We start from the raw sequence: 24675 nt of genomic DNA on the forward strand, positions 1-24675 counted from the left end.
AACGATATTGGACTGTTTTTAAAAAAAAAGCTTCTTAAAATGTACATTTCAAAACGTTAGACGAAACAGGTCTGTTTTATATCACAAAGGACAAAACATCCTCCCACTAAGGGAATTCTAACTAGAGACTGTCTTGGTGAAGTCTCGTGGCAGATGGACACATTAGTACGGTTTGCCTTTGTGAAAGTCCCGTTTTAGAAGAACAAATAACTAGCTCCCACTGAGGGGATTAAAACTAGGGTTTGTCTTTGTGACGATCCTGTAGCAGAAGGACAAATTAATAACTGCCTGCCAATGAGGGGATTCCAGTAAGACTTTGTCTTGGTTAAAGTCCCGTGACAGAAAGACAAAGACGTCTTTTCACCAAGTCTATTCAAACTTACATTTCGTTTGGGTAAAAGTCCTGTAGCAGGAGGACAAATAACTATCTCTCGCTAAGGGTATTCAAACCAAAGACTTGGTGAAAGAGCCGTGGCTACGGCGGTTCAGACTTGGAACTGTCTTGTAAACATCATTTAACTGCAGAACATTCACCAACAGTTACTGCCAGTAGGATCTCTCCACACGCACAGCAAAGGTATTCAAACAACCAAAAACTGTGTTAGTGAAAGACTCGTGTCTACGGTGGTTCTGACTTGGAACTATCTTGGTAAACACCCTTTAACAGCAGGAAAATCACCAGCAGCACGCACACACATTAAAGGTATTCAAACAAGACTGTTGGTGAAAGACCCGTGATTACGGTGATTCTGACTTGGAACTGCCGTAATAAAACTCGTAAAAGCAGAACAATCACTGTCAGTATAGGATCTCTTCATACACACACTGCTAGACAGACAGACAGACAGACAATGTTTCTGTGGACGAGTCTCATTCTGCTGATTGCTGGCTGGAACAGCTGTATCGAGAGTCTGCCACCCGGTGCATTCTGTGACGTGTCCTTTGATGTGGAGCACAAGAAGGACCAGAGGCTGGTGGGGCACGTGGTGCACGTGTATTCTGGCGTGAACGTGCTGCAGTGCACGACGACGTGTTTGACGACGGAGACACGGTGCCGGTCGTTCAACTACCACAGTGTGAACAGAGTGTGCGAACTCAACAGCCAGGACTCGAGACTACGTAATAACTCTCTCAGGGCGGAGTCGGGGTGGAGGTACTACCACAGGAGGGTACCCACCAGTGATGTAAGTTACAGTTTCATGTATTTATGTGATTACGTTCAATTGCAGGCTGGTTTTTGAGGTATGTGTCTTTATGTGTCTACCAGGAACGCACTGTATTTGCAAATTTGTCATTTAATGGTTATAAATCTATTAAAACCAAACATATTTGACACTGCGTGTCCCTAATAATTTTTGGTTTAATGCTTTCCAAGTGTATTGTCCAATACACAAAGTTGTGTGGGCTGTCTGTCAAAAGCGGACGATAAAATAAAGAGAGATAGAGGGGGATGATGAGAAAAAGACACATACATACACACACGCGCGCACGCACAGACACACACACATATACATATATATATATATATATATATATATATATACACACACACACACACACACACGCGCGTTTACATTGGCGGATTCAGAGGGGGTTCACAGGGATCCAATGACCCACACTCGTCCTTTAATGTGCCCTTTTTAAATTCATCATGCACAAAACAAAGATCATTGGCGGATCCGGGGGGGGGGGGGGGGGGGGGGGGGTCACTGATTTCCGTACCCCCACATCCTTTGATGTGCCCTTTTCAAATGGCTTTTTAAAAATTATTATTCATAATCCACTAACCAAAGTAAAGGGTCAGATTTACGACGATGTATCATGTTTCATATCGGACACTTCGCTTTATATCGTAAGCCGTATTTTCACGTTCGCTGATTTTCGGAAATAGTTGTTCCCGCTTTGAAAAAAAACAAAAAACATGCCACACCAGTGCCGAACTTTGCCGAACTCGATGGGTTGAAAGGCGCGACGCATTTGAAGTAATAACAGAACTTTACCCGGCTATTATTACTTTCTTAGACAAGATGAGAACTTCACCGAATGACGTGACACCATTGATGATGTTGGTTGTTATTTTCTTGCAATGACACACTTCGAATTCATCGTGACACTCATTGTGACACTGTCCTTCATGGCATACATACGAATCGTAACCGTCTGTCTTCAGGGCAGATCAGTTGACATCGTGAAAGGCTACCGACATAGTATTTCCATTCAGAGCACATTACAAAGTGTGCGTGACGATGTCAACAAATTCAACAAACATTGGTACAACCAAACTGTTAAATTGGCTAATAGCATTTCTTTCGGTCCATTGGTTCCGAGAAGCTGTTATGTACAACAACATCGCCGCAATGCGCCTTCCCTGGACCCAGAAGAATATAACAGAAGAAACCTCACTATAGTATGGCATGGCATGGCATGGCATGGCATGGCATGGCATAGCATACCACATCTAGATCACATCATACAACAGTTATTGGAACATTGCAGACAGCCACGTTACTGCAATTAAGTCTTTTCACCTAATACCATCTATCATGAGGCCAGGATTAGTGAAATTGACCAAGCCTTTAATTGAATACCACAGAGAAGATTTACCTAACCCATCTGATGCATCAGTCACTGATGTTGAACTAGAAATGTATGGGAAAGACACTTAGTCCATAAGCCAGGACCCAAAATTTGACCAATTGGTATTACCTGGGGAGGTTGGGGGGGATTTTTGTCACGGTCTACATCCCTAGGGATAGAACATTTATGATAGCATTGCAGGACTCACAGCTTTGTATGTGTATCTACCCGTTTTGTGACCCTACCCCCATTTTCACGACACTTATATTTTTACAGAATTTCTAGAGGGTGACTATATTAAAAGCATTGTAAAATATCTGTCAGAACATTTAGGAATACCAAACTTGGATGATGGGGAGTTCATGGACTGGAGAATTTAGATATGTTACCAATATTGAAATCCTTTGAGGATTAGAGTCTCTGATAACACTTTTTTGTAACGTTACAAAATACAATTCACACAGTTTTATTTTTCAGTAGAAATTTGACATAACGTTTAGCTTCAGCACCTCAAATATTCTTTTTGAAGGATCTTATTGCAGCAGAAGCTTATTGTGACATCTAATTAATATGTACATCCTATATATAAAGTTTTCTTTAAACTGTTTCTGTGTAACGACCCTCATGATAACCCTACCTCCTTTCCTCAAAAACAATATTTCAAAGGAATTACCAACAGAATAACTAAATATTTATTAAGATGTACATGGCAAAACTAAGGGAAGATGAAGTTAGTACCGACCGACCTCTCTGGTGCATGGACTAACTGATTGAGAGTTCGACAATCAGATAAGCTCTATTCTGCTTTGGACACTTTAAAAGAAACAGATGTAATGCTGTTTCTAAATATTCACTGTTTGATGCGTTTTCTCTTGTCTCGTTCCATTAACAAGTTTCGATCGTGAACGTTCATTCAGTGCACTGCGTCGACTGAAAAAGGTTTTTTTGCGTACAACTATGATGGAGGATCGATTAGATAGACTTGCATTAATGTATATTCACAAAGACGTCACCATCAACATCAACTCGGTGATTGACATTTTTGCAATGAAATTTCCAACACGCATGCAACTGCCTATATGATGTTGCATAAAAAAGATCCCTTGCTGTTAATTGCTAAGAGTAGCACAAGGAGTGGAGACAGCATGTTTTCTATCTTAGTATCTTTGTTGCCCGTAACCATGTCGGGGGCGGGATCTAGCCCAGTCGATAGAACGCTCGCCAGAAGTGCGTCAGTCATAGGATCAAATCCCCTTGGTGGAACAAGTCTCTCATTGGGATTTTTTCCGTCCCAGCCAGTGCCCCACGATTGGTACACCAAAGGCCGTGATATGTACTGCCCTGTATATGGATATCACTTGCTACTAATGGAAAAATGTAGCGGGTTTCCTCTGACTACGTGTCACAATGAGCAAATGTTTGACATACAATAGCCGATAATTAATAAATCAATGTGTTCTAGTGGTGTCTATACCAAGTATCACAGCCATACTTTAGGCCTAGATACCCAAAGTACTGTACAAAGTATATGGGTTGTTATTATGTATATGTATGGGTATGTCTGTCTGTGTTTGTGTGCGTGTACGTGCGTGCGTGTGTGTATGTGTGTTTAATTATGTATAGTCAAACCTGTATTAGTCGGCCACCCAAGGGAGTAAATATTGTGGCCTTCTAAGACAAGTGGCTGCTTCATACAGACGTTTGACTGTTATTTCTTCGGGTTGTGCTGGGCATGGAATCCCTTACCAACTATTCAGCCGTTACAACTCGACACCTTTGGACATTTTCCCCGGAACTAATTTTGTATATTTTAATTATTTATTCAGTTGATAATAGCATAAGAGAAATTATGTTTTACACCACTAGATAACAGATTAAATAAAATATATGTGCCATTTATTGTAGTGAATACATGGGCCATTTTGAATTAAACTTGGTACGTTCCCTTAAATATTAGCATGTTATCGGGATTAGTATGTTGGAAATTGTGTATTTATGTATGTGTGTATGTATGTATGATTATGTATGTATGTATGTATGTATGTATGTAATAACTATGTATGTATGTATGTATGATTATGTATGTATGTATGTATGTATGTATGTATGTTTTGATAATTAAATCCGTTCTGGCCTCACAAATTGTCCCATGCCGTTGCTGGGACTCGAGCCTGTGGCACGCTCTTTAACTCAACCACATGCATGGGGCCTACAGTCTATGTATCTATGTATGTATATATATATATATATATACACATATATATATATATATATATATATATATATATATATATATATATATATATATATATATATACTCTTCAAAAAAAGAAACGCAAAAGGGTACAAATGGGTTATAACTCCGATTTTATGTTTCCTACCGGTTCATGGTTTGTGAATATAAGGTCATTGCATGTCCCAAACACATTCCCACGGTTACATTCGATAAAACGCAGCTACTGTACAATAAAGTTCCAAAATGTGAATATTCGCAAAAACGCAGCCACGTGCAAACCATGTCACCACTGCACGTGCGTTGTCTGCACGTGCAACATGAACACCGACAGTATGAAAGTGCAGGGTATTCGCTTGCCTGGCCTCTGTATCTGGCCGACAGTTGACAATCCAGGACATGCCACGTCTCGGTGAACCGCAGAGAAACAATGCCATCGGCCGACTAGACGCAGGCGAATCCAGAACGGCCGTTGCCAGGGCATTCCATGTGTCCCCAAGCACCATCTCCAGACTGTGGGACCGTTACCAGCAACATGGATCAACACGTGACCTCCCTAGATCCGGTCGACCACGGGTCACTACCCCCGGGCAGGACCGCTACATCCGGGTACGCCACCTTCGGGAACGATTGACTACTGCCACCTCCACAGCCGCAGCAATACCAGGTTTGCGCAGGATATCCGACCAGACCGTACGGAGCCGTCTACGTGAGGTAGGAATTCGTGCCAGACGTCCAGTTCGAGGTGTCATCTTAAAACCACAACACCGTCGACTCCGACTGCAGTGGTGCCAGATTCATCGACAATGGCCTCAACTGCGATGGAGACAGGTGTGGTTCAGTGACGAGTCCCGATTTCTGCTCCGACGTCATGATGGAAGATGTCGCGTGTATAGGCGTCGTGGTGAACGTTATGTGGCAAACTGCGTGCAGGAAGTGGACAGATTCGGCGGGGGTAGTGTCATGGTGTGGGCAGCCATCTCACACACTGGCAGAACTGACCTGGTCCACGTGCAGGGCAACCTGAATGCACAGGGCTACATTGACCAGATCCTCCGGCCACACATCGTTCCAGTTATGGCCAACGCCAACGCAGTGTTCCAACATGACAACGCCAGGCCTCACACAGCACGTCTCACAACGGCTTTCCTACAGAACAACAACATTAATGTCCTTCCTTGGCCATCGATATCACCGGATTTGAACCCAATTGAGCATCTATGGGACGAGTTGGACCGACGCCTCCGACAGCGACAACCACAGCCCCAGACCCTGCCCGAGCTGGCAGCAGCCTTGCTTGCAGGCCGAGTGGGCCACCATCCCCTGGGACGTCATCCGTACTCTGGTTGCTTCAATGGGCAGGCGGTGCGAGGCAGTTGTCAACACACGCGGAGGCCACACCCGGTATTGACTCCAGATGACCTTGACCTTGGTGGTGTGTCCTATCACTTACTCACAATGGACTAGAGTGAATTGTGAACAATCCTGCAACATTTGGTAATTATCGGACTCACCATTCAATAATTAAATCAATTCTCCAAATGTTACGACAATGTGGTTTTGCGTTTCTTCTTTTGAAGAGTATATATATAGTGTACATTTGGACATCGCGTGAAGACATTGAATCGCTTCAGTCTGGTACCTAATCCCTTCTCAATTGCAATAAAGATGATCAAAGATTAATGAAGAAATCTGCTCCCACTACATTAGATATTTCTACCGGAAAACAGCAAATAATATTTATATGCACAGACATAATATCAACTAGCACGGTATTTAATATATAACAAGCATGGGTTACTGGTTCAGATGAGAAAAACCCAATGGGCCGATTTCATATGTCTAGGTTATCGGTGGGTTTTGGAAACATATGGTTTACACCTGGATTAAACCATGGGTCATGTTTACCGTGCATTTCACATGTCTGTTTTTCAGTAATCCTAGTTTAACACTGGGTTACAACTGTATTGCTTGTTTAAACCTGCCTTTGAGGTGGTTTTTCGCTGGGTTTGCTCAAAGTAACTTTTCTTCATGGATAATTTCGGCAGCAAAATCGTGTTTTACGTCAGTATTGCAGAGCCATGAAATGTGAACGTATTTTGGAGATCATTTGAAGCCACTACAGAAACAGTGGTGTAGCCGGGGGGGGGGGGGGGGGGTGCCCTGCCCCCCCCCCCCCCAATCCCGGCAAAATTAGGGGTGATCAGTGGCGTACTCAATATCATTGTTTACTTGGCTGCCAGGTGCCCCCCCCCAAAAAAAAAAAAATCCTGCCAACGACACTGTACAGAAACGAATATAGGGTGGGGGTAGGGGGGTTCCAACCCCCTCCCCCTTTAAACAAGATGCCCTTTTGCCTGTTTTTTTTTAGCACGACTGTATAATTAGATCCACCTCTTCACCATGTTCGTGGCGAATGAACAACAAAGCGCCTGAGATATATAGAGGATAATAAACGAGATACCAGGTATTACGTCCCGAATCAAATAATGTTTAGTTGTCGCGAGCTTTAGCGAGTGACAAATGAAAAGTATTTCACTCGGGACATACATTGATAATAACTGGTACTGAGTTTTCTATTCTATTTATTACCCCAGCTATGTTTTCTCTAAACGCCTTTATTTTAGGCGCACATGCACGTACATGTAAGCTATTGAAACAATGTAAACCACTTTACACACTGTTCTGGGTATTGCTATAACTTTGCATTTTAATCACGTTCACAGATAATTTTCAAAAACGAAAGTTATCGTTATTCTGCTAAAAATATAAATAATGATCTGCGTTAAAATGACATTTTGTTATAAATTTAATATTAAAACAGTCCTGAAAGCAAACACATTAAAGTATATGACGTCATTTTGTGTGTTTGCCAAATCGCGATGATGTTATATTTAGTACCGACAAAGTCATTGGTTTGTAAGCGTCAAATCATCTAGTAATATTGTACGTCACAACACTGCATAATATTTCTCATTGAGAAAATACGGAAAATATTTTCCCTGTTATGAGTGGTCACTGGGGGTAATGCATATAGTTATTTATTAAATTAGTAAAAATAAACATTTTCTTCATGGTGTATGAACTTCACGAAAACAGGAAGTACTAGTAATGGAAGTTGATCGGTTACCACCGGCATCAAAGCAATAAACGTCTATCATAGACTGCAGTCTTATAATGACATACTTTCGTGTTTGTCTCGTCTTAATAAAGGGGGAACAAGGCGGTACAGGCCCCCAGTTTTGAAAATTTGACCATACGTTATCTCGGTGCCCTCAGGCGTACGCGTCCCATCTTTTGTTTTTTAATATTATGTTAGAATTAAAGGGAAATGCCAATAACAAAACGTTTATTCATATTTGCATTATTACCAACAGCTATGTAGGGTTCTGTAAGTATTTTAGCATTATTACCAACAGCTATGTAGGGTTTTGTAAGCATTTGACATGGATTATAACTAATATTGTGAGTAAAATGATGGAAATACATGGTGAAACGTTTTCAGGCCAGCTCATTTCCCCAAATATGTCCATCATTTTTGACAGAATGTGAAGGTTTGCTCCACATTGAGGGGGGGGGGGGAGGGGAGGGGAGGGGAGGAGGTAGCTAATCCTCCATCTCGAACGCGAATGCTAATAATATACCAGTAATGAGTTTCAACTACAAAGTGATGAAGTGTAAGCTATTCCTCGCTTATGTCCCTTTCCAAATCTGCGGGTAACCCATGTAAAAAGCGTGGTTTTGTAAACACGGGTAAAACACACACTTGTGAAATACACCACGGGTGTAAGTCTTGGTCAGGTTTTTCAGCGTTTTACGTAAACCAGTGTTAAACCTAGGTTTTGATATGACCCGGTGTTTTCGAAACCCAGACATATGAAATCGGCCCATTGTGAGTCCACCGAGGAGGCTAGATCACATGACCCAAAAGCACCTCGATTGATCGCTCTACTACTAGGCTAAATATAACCCATAAAACAGCTGAGGTTATTCTCAAATGGTCCATTCCGTTATTGTGTGCTCCACAGCTGGTATATCAAACGTTATGGTATAAGCTATTTGTGAGTGCGAGTAACACACCTATTTGCTGATAATCGAAAGGAGAAGCCTAAGTGGCAGTAATGATTGTCTTAAAATATACTCTTCAAAAAAAGAAACGCAAAAGGGTACAAATGGGTTATAACTCCGATTTTATGTTTCCTACCGGTTCATGCTTTGTGAATATAAGGTCATTGCACGTCCCAAACACATTCCCACGGTTACATTCGATAAAACGCAGCTACTGTACAATAAAGTTCCAAAATGTGAATATTCGCAAAAACGCAGCCACGTGCAAACCATGTCACCACTGCACGTGCGTTGTCTGCACGTGCAACATGAACACCGACAGTATAAAAGTGCAGGGTGTTCGCTTGCCTGGCCTCTGTATCTGGCCGACAGTTGACAATCCAGGACATGCCACGTCTCAGTGAACCGCAGAGAAACAATGCCATCGGCCGACTAGACGCAGGCGAATCCAGAACGGCCGTTGCCAGGGCATTCCATGTGTCCCCAAGCACCATCTCCAGACTGTGGGACCGTTACCAGCAACATGGATCAACACGTGACCTCCCTAGATCCGGTCGACCACGGGTCACTACCCCCGGGCAGGACCGCTACATCCGGGTACGCCACCTTCGGGAACGATTGACTACTGCCACCTCCACAGCCGCAGCAATACCAGGTTTGCGCAGGATATCCGACCAGACCGTACGGAACCGCCTACGTGAGGTAGGAATTCGTGCCAGACGTCCAGTTCGAGGTGTCATCTTAACACCACAACACCGTCGACTCCGACTGCAGTGGTGCCAGATTCATCGACAATGGCCTCAACTGCGATGGAGACAGGTGTGGTTCAGTGACGAGTCCCGATTTCTGCTCCGACGTCATGATGGAAGATGTCGCGTGTATAGGCGTCGTGGTGAACGTTATGTGGCAAACTGCGTGCAGGAAGTGGACAGATTCGGCGGGGGTAGTGTCATGGTGTGGGCAGCCATCTCACACACTGGCAGAACTGACCTGGTCCACGTGCAGGGCAACCTGAATGCACAGGGCTACATTGACCAGATCCTCCGGCCACACATCGTTCCAGTTATGGCCAACGCCAACGCAGTGTTCCAACATGACAACGCCAGGCCTCACACAGCACGTCTCACAACGGCTTTCCTACAGAACAACAACATTAATGTCCTTCCTTGGCCATCGATATCACCGGATTTGAATCCAATTGAGAATCTATGGGACGAGTTGGACCGACGCCTCCGACAGCGACAACCACAGCCCCAGACCCTGCCCGAGCTGGCAGCAGCCTTGCAGGCCGAGTGGGCCACCCTCCCCCGGGACGTCATCCGTACTCTGGTTGCTTCAATGGGCAGGCGGTGCCAGGCAGTTGTCAACACACGCGGAGGCCACACCCGGTATTGACTCCAGATGACTTTGACCTTGGTGGTGTGTCCTATCACTTACTCACAATGGACCAGAGTGAATTGTGAACAATCCTGCAACATTTGGTAATTATCGGACTCACCATTCAATAATTAAATCAATTCTCCAAATGTTACGACAATGTGGTTTTGCGTTTCTTCTTTTGAAGAGTATACAATAAACTCAACAGCCTCAAACTGAAGAAATGCAGCGCGGTGTCGTTTAAGCACACGTTCCTTGCCATTTTTGTCGGTGTCTTATTACAATTCAAGATAGCTCTGGTTATTATAAATCAGGGCAATTCTTTGTTACAATTCAAGTCAGCTAGTTTATTACAATTCAGGGCAGTTGTTATTACAATTCAAGTCAGTATTACAATTCAGGGCAGTTTTGTTTACAATTCAAGGCAGGTATTACAATTCAGGGCACTACAGACCCCCTCCTTACGAAATCCTGGATCCGCCCCTGATATATATATATATATACTTCAAAAAAAGTAGGGGAACTCTAATAAGAATTTACAATTGCCAAAATTGTAAGGTATATTAGCTGTGGGGAATGGTTATATGATAATAGTGAATTAATTGGACACACATTACAACCGGTAGTTCAATATAACAGTAAGTTTTATGACCACTAAAAATCTTGAAGGACGATTGGGGTCAGAAGTGCAATTTGAAAGTTGACGGGTTTTTTGAAAATAAGGAAATCACAAATTCAAACACAATTGACTTAAAACAAAACAATAACAACTGTATGATCAACAGAATGAACAAAAATGACAGAAATAATATTCCACAGTGATTAATCGACCTTCCTGGAAATTGTCAAAATTGAGAATGACACCCCCACTCACGTGTACGGGGAAACTGCGTGATGCACGTGCAAACTATGGAATGTGTTTCGGTGTGTTGATGAACAGACATGAACGTTCTTTACTAGGATGTCTGTGGTCAAAACGTATGTTCGGTCTAATAGTTGATATTAACATTAATATCTCAGGTTCCCCTATTTTTTGAAGAGTATATATATACCGACCTGATTGCCTCATACTTGCATATTATTTTAAATATGCAACAGGACCAGGATATAATATAAGTTATGCCCTGCGCAGACGAGTGTTTTTTAACGCATGCGTCTGCGTTAAAAAAACGCAAACTCAACGCAGACGAATGCGTCTCGTGTGCGCCTACCTGCGATGCGTTCCTGTGATCCACTGACGATTTCTTTTATTAATTAATTTATTTATACTTCACTCTAGAAAAAATAAAAAAGATTAAATGTAATTTATTAATACATTTTAAAACATAATCAACTTTATTTAAAACATTATGTACAATATACTATTACGATATAAATCTTTCTTATTTCACAATTGGTTGTTTTAATTATTATTATTAGGCATAATACAATGAATGCAATAATTTTTATTTTTTAATTTCATCTATTTAGAAATGTCATTAATTACACATGCCTAGTCTTTGTTTCAAGGATGAGCAGTTGGAAATTATTTGTGTTGAAACATTTACATGTTAGTCATTTTTAATGGTCGGGTCTGTTTTCACAGTTCTATTCATCACTGAAACCAATAATTGTTAATTTCGTTATATACAGATATATAGACAGATGATTGGTCAATATGAAGATGTGAACGAAACGCAGACGCAAGTAGGCGCACACGTGCGTTTTTAGACGGATGCGGCAGGAGACGGATGCGTTTGTGTGTCTAAAATCAAACATGTTTGATATTTGAAAAATCGACGCAGCGCTAAAAAAAACGCAACGCAGATGGGGTCGCACACGATGCGTTTTTACTGCGTTCGTACGTATGCGTTTTTTAACGCAAGACGCATGCGTTAAAAAACGCTCGTCTGCGCCGGGCATATACTTACATTTATCTTCTGCACAGTAACAGTTTGGTTCGTAAAGAGTCCTGAGTCGAGCCACCTCGGGTTACTGTTATTTCCCGTTCTAACCAGTGGTCCACGACTGGCATATTAAATAATATATTAAAGCCCATTGTTTAAAAACATATTTAAATAGCTTTCTCGTTAGATACGTTTTGAAACAATTCGTAAGATAAATGGTATATCTGACGGCCACTCGTATACTATTCTCCATATACAGTGAACTGCACAGATATTTAAAAAGGGACCATGAAAAACATTCGGTTTTGAGGGAATTCCGGTTTACAGAGGGTCCGGTTTTGAGAGGTTTCATTGTATACGTAGTGGCAATGATTCACGATTTATGAATAGGCCTATACAGAATACACAGATTTTAAAAATCTATTTTTTTTATTTATTTTTTTTAAGCTAAAGGCCTCTAAATAAATCTTACTAGTAATATACAGTTTATGACTAACATCATGTCTACCCTTTCAGAGCCTGCAGACGTATGGATCAGAGCATTGTTTCAGTAAGTAGGCCTATAATTATTAACACCTCAGGGCCCCGTTCCACGAAGCGATCTTAGCACTAAGATCACCTTAAGTGCATTAGGTAGTTATGCATTTAAGGTGATCTTAGCGCTAAGATCGCTTCGTGGAACGGGGCTCGGGGTCGTATCTAACCTAAAGTTACTAGGGTGGTATTTAAAACTTAATTAGGGCACAGTAATGAAGGATCCAGTTTGATAAAAAAAAAAGGGTATTATCAGGAGTGGGTACGGTGGGGGTGGGGGAGTAATTGAGAGTAATATTTTTTTCGTGTGATGTAGTTATAGCAAGTATAATCGAACAATATCGAAAAATGGCGTTCTATGGTATGAAACTTAATGTTGAGGGTATTTTCTAAATGAGTAGCCCAGAAGCGGATCCAGGAGGGGACTAGCCCCCCCCCCCCTCCAATAAATATATTAAAGACTTACTAAGAACAATTTTATTGAGATGCCCTTTTAACCACTTGGGCCATGTGCCCTTTTCCCCTTAGTCACCCACCCCAAGTATTTCCTAGATCCGTTCCTGTTATACCTGATAACACAAAAATATACCAAAGACGGCGGCTTTTATAACGATTATTTTTATTATCAGAGAACCAATGCGCTCCCAATATGGTGTTTACCAATCTCACTGGGTTGTGCTACTCTGTTGTCCTGACACCGCTGCTGACGATGGACGGTGCTAGCACGTTCTGCACGGAACAGTATGGACGTCTGGCTAACCTGAAGACGAAACAGCTGTTCGCCTTCATAGCAGACTACATCGTCATAAAGTACGGAAAATATCGCCAGTTCTACAGTGGTGAGTATACATGTCAGTAGCGGATCCAGGGGGGTTCCAGGGGGTCCGGACCCCCCCCCCCCCCGCCCCTTTTGAAAACCGACCATAAATTCGAGCATGATGTGTTCAGCTGTAAGAGGCGCGCTGTGTAAAAGGAGAGATCAGTCATCACATTTGTACCCACCCTCCCTTTCAGAAATCTGTATCCGCGCCTGCATGTAGTACTAACTTAGCTTCGAAGGTAATTACCCAAAACATCTACATGTGAAAATTCCTACAGTTTAAAACTTGGCCAGGTGATCGTATAATCTTCACATGAGAATCGATTATGTTAAAATCTATCAGAAATTGTAAACCATCAAAATGTATTAAAAAATGCACATAAACGTTTTAAGGCCGTTCATCTGTTCTGTGTTCACTGCAAGGTGAAATTGGTCGTTCATTAGATATCAGGGCCGTAGCTAGGATGTTTTGTTTGGGGGGGGGGGCGGGGGCAACTGAGTAGTTAATAGTCTAAAACTCCTTAAACAGTTAAGAAGAGCATTTTCTTTAAGTTTCTACAATGCTTTGAGGATTTTTTCTGGGGAGGCAACTGCCCCCCTTGCCCCCCCCCCCCCCCCGCTAGCTACGGCCCTGGATATAACATGTAGCCTACTCGATAGCTCTGTATAAATAGGATTTCTGTGTATTTTAATTATACCTTAAAGGCATATTGTCACAGACCACTGACCTATTTAATGGTCTAACAAAGTATTACCTGAACAGAAATTATTTGATTTGTCCCTAAATGTACTTCATTCAACCATCTTCACAACCACCATACTCCATTTATTTATGATATTTTGTAAAAATAATTGAATTGTGGCAATGGTCCATAATTCAAAAACTAAAATTGCCGAGAGGGTTGACATGAATTTCATTCCATCATGGTTCAGTTAAAGTGATGCGATAGCTAGATTTGTTTTCCAACAATTAATGTAATTTTTATTTATTATCCATTTATAGAGAAATAAGGTTCTTAAATCCGTGACAGTATGCCTTTAACTGAACAATCTCTTATTGACATTTTGTTATAATAAAAGGGGGGTCAGTTGCCACAGCCCCTCCCCCGTCTCGTACGCTTATGCAATCAGCAGTCAATCAAATTAATTACACGTGGAGGAAAATGAACTTACTAATGGCCTCTTTTAAATGTATGTCTTTAATATCTCTTATTTTTCATTTTCCTTTTTTTTTATTATTATTTTTTTTTATATATATATATAAGGACTACAAGAAATCCAGACTAGGTGGCAATGGTCGGATGGTGACGTAGCGAAACTAACATATCCTCCTTGGTTTTATGATCAACCAGACAATTATGCCAACCCTGATGGTATGTTCAGTTTAATCATATTATATATCTAGTTTTTAATTCATGTCTATTCAAAGGCCTTTGGTATACCCATCGTGGTACACTGGCTGGATCGAGAAATGGCCTAATCGATCCCAGACCGACTGCGCACCAACAGATCGCTCTACCACTGGGCTACGTCCATCCCCATTTTAAACTACTGCTATTTGGTGTATAACATGATTATTTCCACACAATATCGAGACGGGCAGGATCTGCTTAGTCCATATAGTGTTTGGGTCGTAGAATCAAACCACCCCCGTGGACCCATTCTATAATTTGGGGCGGGACGTAGCCCGGTGGTAAAGCGCACGTTTGATGCACGGTCGGTGTAGGATCGATCCCCGTTGGGCTCTTTCTCGTTTCAGCCAGTGCTCCACAACTGGTGTGACAAAGACCGTGGTATGTGCTATCCTGTCTGTGGGATGGTGCATATAAAAGATCCCTTGCTGGTAATCGAAAGAGAGTAGCTCGTGAAGTGGCGACAGAGGGTTTTCTCTCTCTATATCTGTGTGATCCTTAGCCATATAACCATAAATAAAATGTATTGAGCGAGTCGTTAAATAAAACATTTCCTTCATTCATTCTATGATTGTTTTTTGTTTTTTCCGGATACAACCAATGCCCCAAGACTGGTATATCAAAAGCCGTGATATGTGCTGTCCTGTCTGTAGAAAGAACGTTTGCTCTGTTTAACTACACCACTAGAACACATTGATGTATTTATAATCGGCTATTGGATGTCAAACATTTGGTAATTTAGAGAGGAAACCCGCTACATTTTTTCCATTAGTAGCAAGATATCTTTTATATGCACCATCCCACAGACAGGGTGTCTGTATAAAGGTGTACTAAAAGATCCCTTGCTGCTAATGAAGAAATGGACCTGGGCTTCATCTGAAGACCATGTCACACATGTTTGACTTCCAATAGCCGATGATTAATCTAGTGATGCCGTTAAACAAAACAAAACAAACTTAGTCAAAAGTGAAAGGAAACTCGCTACCGCCACATACGCTACTTGTAAAAAAAAAAGCAGCATGGTATCCTTTGTAGGAATTCCCCACAGACAGGACACAATCCGCACCATGGACTTTGAAATGTACCAGTCGTGGAACATTGGATTGGGGCAGGAAACAAACCTAAATTCGATGATGGTTGATCTGTAACCAATTGCACCTCAGGCGAATGCTCTAGCGCGTGTGCGGGTGTTCAGCCGTCAAAACCACCCCTGCTCCAAGCTAATTTTCTTCCTTTTTTCAATATATTATATGACTCGACCACCCCCTTAACAACGTTGCTTGCCAAAGTACAAACTCCCCTGCATATTTTTTTCCCCACACGCACCTTATGCTCTAACATTAACCTATAGTCCGTCCCATCATTCTATAAAAAATATTTTTTGCTATTAATTTCAGTATTGTTTGACGTAACAAGAACAGTAAAAGTGTTTTGGAAATAAACAAAAACAACAACAAAAAACCCTCATCAAACAAACAAAAAACAAACTATTTTTGTGTGCAATTTACAAATCAGTCGTCTCAGAAATAAATCACTTGTAGTAAATTTCATAGTATGAAAAAGGGCGTTCCCTGTGGGACGGACTATAGCTACATTCAGCCCCGTCTCTACTGAAGGGGTTTGATCCTACGATCCAAGCATTTCGGGCAACTTTTCTACCGAGTTAGGCTCCATTCTTATTGGATGCGGTACGGGTATTTCCAGGGAGAGTATTCACACTATTGGATGCGGTTCGGGTATTTCCAGGGAGAGCATTCACACTATTAGATGCGTGCATCCGGCTGTTAGCTAGGTCTATGCTTTGTTTGGAAATAGTGGGACGAACTAACACATGCTTGTACATGTACAGGCTTCAGAAATTCGACCTAATGTATTAAAGTTTGTTTTATTTAACGACAGCACTAGAGAGAAAAAAAAGATTTGGATGTCAAACATTTGGTAATTTTGAGTCTTAAAGCCGCACACCCTAGTTCCATCCAGCGAAAATAAATTATAATTTGGTTAATCTACAAACCTGTAACACACTTAGATCACGTTTTTATCAAATGGAGTGAAAAAGCAGGTTTTATATCGATAAATACCATGGGAATCCCCGTGTCCCAATTGCTGGAAATAATCTTGAAAGTTAGTATTCTGATGTCACCGGTAGATGTCGCTCGAAGCACAACAATGCCTACGTCACGACAAATTTCACAGACTTGGGGTGCGTTTCTTTCACCTCTCCTGGACATGTTCCAACTGTTCTGTCCTGGTTGTATCCCCTCTCCAGATATCGTAAGACTTAGCAAAATTATTGGTTTTAAGGGTTTGTAACGTTTTGTATTGAGACACTTACTTGTCTGAACTTTATTGTTACTGAAAATGTTCACGAACTGTGAAGAAAAATCTCACAAATGAACAACAACAAATCGGATGTTGATTGCGCGAACCGTGCACGAGAAAGCAAACCGAACCAAAATGATAACGGTCACGTGATATACCAAAGTCTATGACGTTGAAATGGAAATATCCCCTCTAAAAATAGATTAGACCTTGTCTGCTCAACGGTTTTTTCTCAGACGTGCGTGCGATTTATGAAATACGAAAAATGCATTTTGTGGTATTACAAAAACCAGGATTACCAAAAAACACTTCAGGTGAATGGAAATGTATATTCTAAATAATAAACGGTAAGTAAAGTGCAATTTTATTTGTGAAAAAAAATGGGTTTAATAGCGAAAAACAACGCCGTAATGGTTAACAACTAGCTGTAACTAGGGTGTGTTACTTTAAGAGTGGAAACCCGATACATTTTTCCATTAGTAGCACCATCCCACAGACAGGATAGCACATACCACAGCCTTTGATATACCAGTCATGGTGCACTGGCGGCGTGGGATTTAGCTCAGTCGGTTGAGTGCTCGTTCGAGGTGTGCTTGCGTCGCAGGATCGAACCACCTCGGTGGATGCATTCTGCTGGTTGGGTTTTTCTCGTTCCAACCAGTGCACCACAACTGGACAAAGACCGTGGTATGTGTTTTCCTGTCTCTGTGAAAGTACATATAAAAGATCCCTTGCTGCATTAAAAAAAAAAAAAAAAAAAAAAAATGTAGCGGGTTTCCACTGATGACTACGAGTCAGAATGTCTAAATGTTTGACATCCAATAGCCGATGATTAATTAATCAATGTGCTTCAGTGGTGTCGTTAAACAAAACAAACGTTAATTTTGGTTAACTGGCTGGAATGAGAAATAGCCCAATGGGCCAACCGACGGGGATCGACCCTAGACCGATCGCGGCCCAATGTATTAACTATTACAATTATTATACTTCATCCAACATGAATTAGTCCTTAGATCCAGCCCCCATTAAACAAAACATTATTGTCGTTTCTCTGGTGATGCGTGTTATTTTCAGGTCCCGAAGAGTGCAGCAGTATAGAATGGAAGGCGTGGGAGTCTGAGCCGAGGTACGGCTTTCTGGACGTGCCGTGTTCACTCAACTGGAGCTTCATCTGCGAATACGGTCAGTGATGTTAAAGACACATTCCTGAGTTTGCTGCATTGTAAGATGTTTCCGACTAATAAAATATTTCTACGATTAAACTTACATATTAAATATATTTTCTTGTTTAGAATATCAGTGTCTGTATGTTCAATGTGTTTCTGGTCGTCTTAATATTTGTACGAAGGCCAAACTGGATTTTGTCTTCCAATAATTTCGTACGTACGAAAAAAAAAAAGCGCCCTATTTTAGGAAATAAAATTAAATTTAACCTAGTACAAATATTACAACGATCAGAAACACGTTTAATATAAAGCCACTAGTTTATGCAGAAAAATATAATTACAATCGTTAAAAAGTCTCCGTTAGTCGACAGCATCTTAAAAATTGCGACCGGCCTCGGTGGCGTCGTGGCAGGCCATCGGTCTACAGGCTGGTAGGTACTGGGTTCGGATCCCAGTCGAGGCATGGGATTTTTAATCGAGATACCGACTCCAAACCCTGAGTGAGTGCTCCGCAAGGCTCAATGGGTAGGTGTAAACCACTTGCACCGACCAGTGATCCATAACTGGTTCAACAAAGGCCATGGTTTGTGCTATCCTGCCTGTGGGAAGCGCAAATAAAAGATCCCTTGCTGCCTGTCGTAAAAAGAGTAGCCTATGTGGCGACAGCGGGTTTCCTCTAAAAACAGTGTCAGAATGACCATATGTTTGACGTCCAATAGCCGATGATAAGATAAAAAATCAATGTGCTCTAGCGGCGTCGTTAAATAAAACACACTTTACTTAAAAATTGCAGCAAACTCAGTAATGTCCCTTTAAAGGGGCGTTCTCATATGCGATTAGTCGTAGTCTTGTCGCATGCGATAATTTCATTATATTTCAACTTATTTTCGTGCTTATATCTAATTAAGGTTCAAGCACGCTGTCCTGGGTACAAACATCTCAGTTATCTGTGCTGTCTGTCCAAGACAGTGGGTTAGTTGTTAGTTGTTAGTGGTAAGTGAGAAAAAAAGGATATAGTGGTCTTGCACCTAGCCATTGAGTCTTTTTTTTTCATTTCAACTTATTTTCGTGCTTGTATCTAATTAAGGATCAAGCACGCTGCCTGGGTACAAACACCTCAGCTATATGGGCTGTCTGTCCAAGACAGTGGGTTAGTTGTTAGTTGTTAGTGGTAAGTGAGAAAAAAAGGGTATAGTGGTCTTGCACCTAGCCATTGAGTCTTTTTTTTTTTCATTTCAACTTATTTTCGTGCTTGTATCTAATTAATGTTCAAGCACGCTGTCTTGGGCACACACACACACACACACACACACACACACACACACACACACACACCTAAACTATCTGGGCTGTCTGTCCAGAACAGAGCGTTAGATGTTAGTGGTTAGTGAGAGAGAAGAGTGTGTAGAGGTCTTGCACCTAAAACTCACTCTGGGTGGGAGCCGGTACCGAGCTGCGAACCCAGTACCTACCAGCCTTATATCCGATGGCTTAACGACACCACCGAGGCAGTTAATGCGACACCACACAAGAGTGCTTCGAACGAAAATAGCCGATTGCACAGCAACCAATGACATCGTAATGTCGGGGTGTCACAATCGGCTATTCCCGTACGAGGCACTCGTATCGTGTGTTATTGGCTTTAAAGGCGCCGTCTTAATATTGCATAATTGATGCTTCCCACCAAAACTCAGGGGTCTCGCTACATGTTATAAGCATAATACTTTGCGCCATTAAAAATTCCATAGCACCTACACCCCCACCCCCGCCTGCTGGTGCTCCCTTGCACCTGCCAGTACAGGCGGTCCCTCATTCCCCCCCCCCCCCGCTTTCCCCCCGCTCTTGCGCCCAGGACAGGCGTGCGCTACAACAGCTTGTTCTGAATGTGCACGTAAAGCCCTATGACCTGACCTGACATCTCTTAAAGGTAGAGTCAACTCAAACAAGAGCCTTATGTGTTGGAAAGATGCACACCCGGATCACCAACACATACTGACACTTTAACAAATGAAAAACGCGTAATTTTAGAGTTAATAATAAAAAACATGATTATTCCTGCTAACTGGGGGCAGCCATTTTGTTTCGTTTTTGTGACGTCCAATGGTATAGCTTGGGGCGAAGTGATGTCAGCTCCGTCCATCTGCTGTATGCACAGTGTAAACAAACACTCTAATTCACGACAAGGCGGTTCGCTTTCATCAACCTGACTTGTAAAACAACATAAATGACTTGATAGTGTAATAAACTATTTAACTAAATATATGTCAGGTTACATCAATAGAACGAAATGGAGTTATAGTATTTTTCTTTATTAAAAAATCCAAAGAAATAATGCGTACTATTAGGCCTATTGGTAGGGCACGTTCGAGCAAAAACGACCACTCAGGATACCCAAGTGATACTTTTCTTTTCTTTGGGATGACGTAATTGGTCAGTTTTGTGATTTTAGATGGGAAAGTCTACTTAATCAAGGGTTTTACAGAATTAATTACAGTAATAAAGCAGAGCGGTTGGTAATGTTCATTAGGATTTGAGGGTATCCGTGCTGTTATCACACAATACCCTGTGATCTTCATAAAAGAGGCACGTCTTTTTAGTGTGTCTAGACACAGAGGTCTGGGGACCGTTTAAATATACACTTGCCAATCAGGAACACAGGTACAGGCCATGGAAAGAAAAGACCAATTAACCAAGAAAACACTCCGATTAATGTTTCAGTACGTGGGTTAATTTATACATGTACGAAACATAATACAGTTATTTCAACACTTTGACAATGGTGGTTTATTTTGTATTGAAAAATAATATATAATTGGTGCTGGCTTACTAGGATGGATATTATTACAGAACATTGCGATGCATCCGCAAAAATCAGGTATGTTTTGTTTCTTCAGTTCGAAGACCAATTCCTGACGTGACACGTTAGGTATTACGTAACCACCAGCTCGCCAGAGGGCGTATTCACTGGGATGGTACAAAATGGCTGCGCCCGTTATATATAATAGCCGTCACATTTAAACGTTTTATTAATTAACTATATGATTATACTTGTTGATATTAAGCAATAACGTGCATTATATATCGTTGAATATGCATACCAGGCCAAGTGCCTTAATTGTCCCCACCTTTAAGACTAATTTCCAATACGCCCGCCATCCATTAGCAGCGGTAGTAGTATCCGTCATCCCTTTATTTAGGCCGCCATCCAAAATCACAAGTCGTGCCATCGTCTTCAACTACCAGAGTAATCATAGTCATCGTCGTTTAACAAGACATTTTCGAAGTACTTGTACCCTGCATATCTTAGGTACCATCTCTTCCTATAAGTGGAACCAGCTCTACTGATTCCCTCCATCTCTTTCCTGAACACTGGAGAGACCACTGAAACTATTTAACTTTTACTTTGAAATATAAACACTATACCTTCAAATATATGCTCAAAAAAGATTACAACCAAATAATTTAATTTATTGGTAGGACAACAAAAATTGTTTAAAAGATGCACCAATCCATATATAGTAAACTCTGTTGAATATACACAAGAAAAACGACACCATTTAACTGATTTTGTATAACTGGGTGTATGCTGGTGGGCAAATAAACCACCAAAAATATTATATACAAAGGTTTAATTATTGTGCAATACCACTAACAACTAAAAATTGGGTGGTGCATTTTCAGTATATAAATCATGCATCGACCGCGGATTTTCAGCAAATTCTTTTTAATATCGTCTAATTTGTTTTTCTTTTCTTTCAGATCCATGGGTGTACGCTTTGTGGTGAAATGAGGAACCAACATGTAGTGCTTTATTGTTCATTTACGACGTTCTTACGAGCTGAACTATCACATTGCACTTATATATTACTATGGTTTACTTCTCTTAATACATGTAATTTTAACAAAACTATGCGAATACATATAAATTTATTTATTTAAAATTTACATAACATGGATGTGGACATAAACGACAATGGTCAAGCATATGTATGTAAGGCTTTTATTTGTTCTGTACATTATTCAATAAACGCGGTTTGTACAGTGCCGTTATGTTACTTTCTTTTCATTAATCACAGCACCCCCGAAAAAGAAAACAAAGAGTACTGGTGAGGTAGATAATACACCCGGCAGGAGTTTGTTGGACAACCATAAATATTAATAAAAATGTTACAGGTATGATTCAATTCCAATTATGTGAATATAGACAAATTATTTGATTTATTTTTATCACAATAACCTAGTAATTGTATGCAACACACTACCATCCCAAGTTGTTCCTACATGTGAGGTTTGATGGTCCTGTATGCATCTGTATGCAAGATATGGTCCGGGGAAAAAAAGAGTTAATAGACGGATGTACGGACAATGCCAAACCATAACACGACCCATCATAGACGGGCGTATAAAAAAAAAAAGAGAGAACCCCGAAAAGATCTTCAAAGACGGTGCACACAAAAACACGACACCGCAAAACAAAGTGGTGTAAAAGCAATGAGAGTAGAAACATGGATGACAGGCAAGAACGTTTAACGACCTCGGGTCACTCTAAACTGTGGCCATTTGATGAAACTTGGTCTACAGTATAAGAGGACCACTGTTGCCACCACACAGGCTACTCCCTCTTGCAAGCGACATTATGTATTTCCACACAGGATAGTACATATTCTGGCACCAAGGTTGTACCTAGCTTAAAATGTCCGGGGGAGTGGAGGGAGAAGTAAAATAAAAAACAAGAGATACAGAGGTGTTACTCAAGACAAAAAGACCACCACCACCCCCCTACCAATCAAATAGATAAATCCTGGGTACAATATCAAAGACAATGTTCCTATCACGAAGTTCCCAAGGAGAGGGGTAAGGGGGGAATCTGAAAAACTTTAAATTACCTGTATTTATTAATGCCCAAGTTGTTTTAATATATATATTAGAATCTTGTTGGCTCAAAAAGAAATGGCCGTATACACCGCAACGCTCGAACCAAAAATGTTTCAGAGTTAAACTTACAGGATGTTGACCGAATGGTTAGGTCGAACTATCCGATGGGTCGTGGAACACTTCCTTGAGCACCGACGAGGTTCGAACCAACGGGATCCAACAGTATATATATATATCCTTAGTCTTTAATTCCAATGCCTCAAAAGAGCAGTGTCACTAACCACTCGCAACCATTGAACCCTGTTTTGGACAAATGGCTGATGTGTGTGCCCAGTACAGTATTCTTTAACCGTAATATATAAGCATAAAATACTAATTAAAAATAGGAAACAGAATAAAGGTTCTCATTAACAGGAAAGTTTGACCACCAGTAGTGTAGTAGTACAGATATTAATGGTAATTTAGGTTTGTGATTCTAAATATGAAAAAATATAAAATGTCTAATGAGTACAGATATTAATGGTAATTTAGGTTTGTGATTCTAAATATGAACAAATATAAAATGTCTAATGAGTACAGATATTAATGGTAATTTAGGTTTGTGATTCTAAATATGAACACATATAAAATGTCTAGTCTGTACAGATATTAATGGTAATTTAGGTTTGTGATTCTAAATATGAATACATATAAAATGTCTAGTCTGTACAGATATTAATGGTAATTTAGGTTTGTGATTCTAAATATGAACACATATAAAATGTTTAGTCTGTACAGATATTAATGGTAATTTAGGTTTGTGATTCTAAATATGAACACATATAAAATGTCTAATGAGTACAGATATTAATGGTAATTTAGGTTTGTGATTCTAAATATGAACACATATAAAATGTCTAATGAGTACAGATATTAATGGTAATTTAGGTTTGTGATTCTAAATATGAACACATATAAAATGTCTAGTCTGTACAGATATTAATGGTAATTTAGGTTTGTGATTCTAAATATGAACACATATAAAATGTCTAGTCTGTACAGATATTAATGGTAATTTAGGTTTGTGATTCTAAATATGAACACATATAAAATGTCTAATCAGTACAGATATTAATGGTAATTTAGGTTTGTGATTCTAAATATGAACACATATAAAATGTCTAATCAGTACAGATATTAATGGTAATTTAGGTTTGTGATTCTAAATATGAACACATATAAAATGTCTAGTCTGTACAGATATTAATGGTAATTTAGGTTTGTGATTCTAAATATGAAGACATAAAATGTCTAATCAGTACAGATATTAATGGTAATTTAGGTTTGTGATTCTAAATATGAACACATATAAAATGTCTAATCAGTACAGATATTAATGGTAATTTAGGTTTGTGATTCTAAATAT

General features: G+C 40.5%; 1 protein-coding gene across 3 annotated transcripts; it reads left to right on the forward strand.

Moving 5' to 3' along the window:
• The first annotated feature begins 11 nt into the window (after positions 1-11).
• LOC121390538 lies at positions 12-23633 on the forward strand. Of its 3 annotated transcripts, XM_041522371.1 has the most exons (6): positions 12-1184; positions 12658-12691; positions 13305-13514; positions 14761-14868; positions 18304-18411; positions 22155-23633. In XM_041522371.1, exons 1-6 carry the CDS (start codon positions 852-854, stop codon positions 22178-22180), a joined length of 819 nt encoding a protein of 272 aa, XP_041378305.1. In that variant the 5' UTR covers positions 12-851; the 3' UTR covers positions 22181-23633. The 3 variants fall into 3 exon arrangements, with proteins under 3 accessions (XP_041378305.1, XP_041378307.1, XP_041378306.1); XM_041522373.1 differs by lacking the exon at positions 18304-18411; XM_041522372.1 differs by lacking the exon at positions 14761-14868.
• Positions 23634-24675: the final 1042 nt, after the last annotated feature.

This window comes from Gigantopelta aegis, chromosome 15 (genome assembly GCF_016097555.1).
Source record: "Gigantopelta aegis isolate Gae_Host chromosome 15, Gae_host_genome, whole genome shotgun sequence".
Classification (NCBI taxonomy): domain Eukaryota; kingdom Metazoa; phylum Mollusca; class Gastropoda; order Neomphalida; family Peltospiridae; genus Gigantopelta; species Gigantopelta aegis.

Bases quoted from the DNA above. Each gene is read 5' to 3' on its own strand.
- LOC121390538 (XM_041522371.1), top strand. From the start codon at position 852: ATGTTTCTGTGGACGAGTCTCATTCTGCTGATTGCTGGCTGGAACAGC. The intron at 12,692-13,304 runs GTAAGTAGGCCT...TTTTATTATCAG, and splicing joins TGGATCAGAGCATTGTTTCA to AGAACCAATGCGCTCCCAAT. The intron at 13,515-14,760 runs GTGAGTATACAT...TATATATATAAG, and splicing joins ATATCGCCAGTTCTACAGTG to GACTACAAGAAATCCAGACT.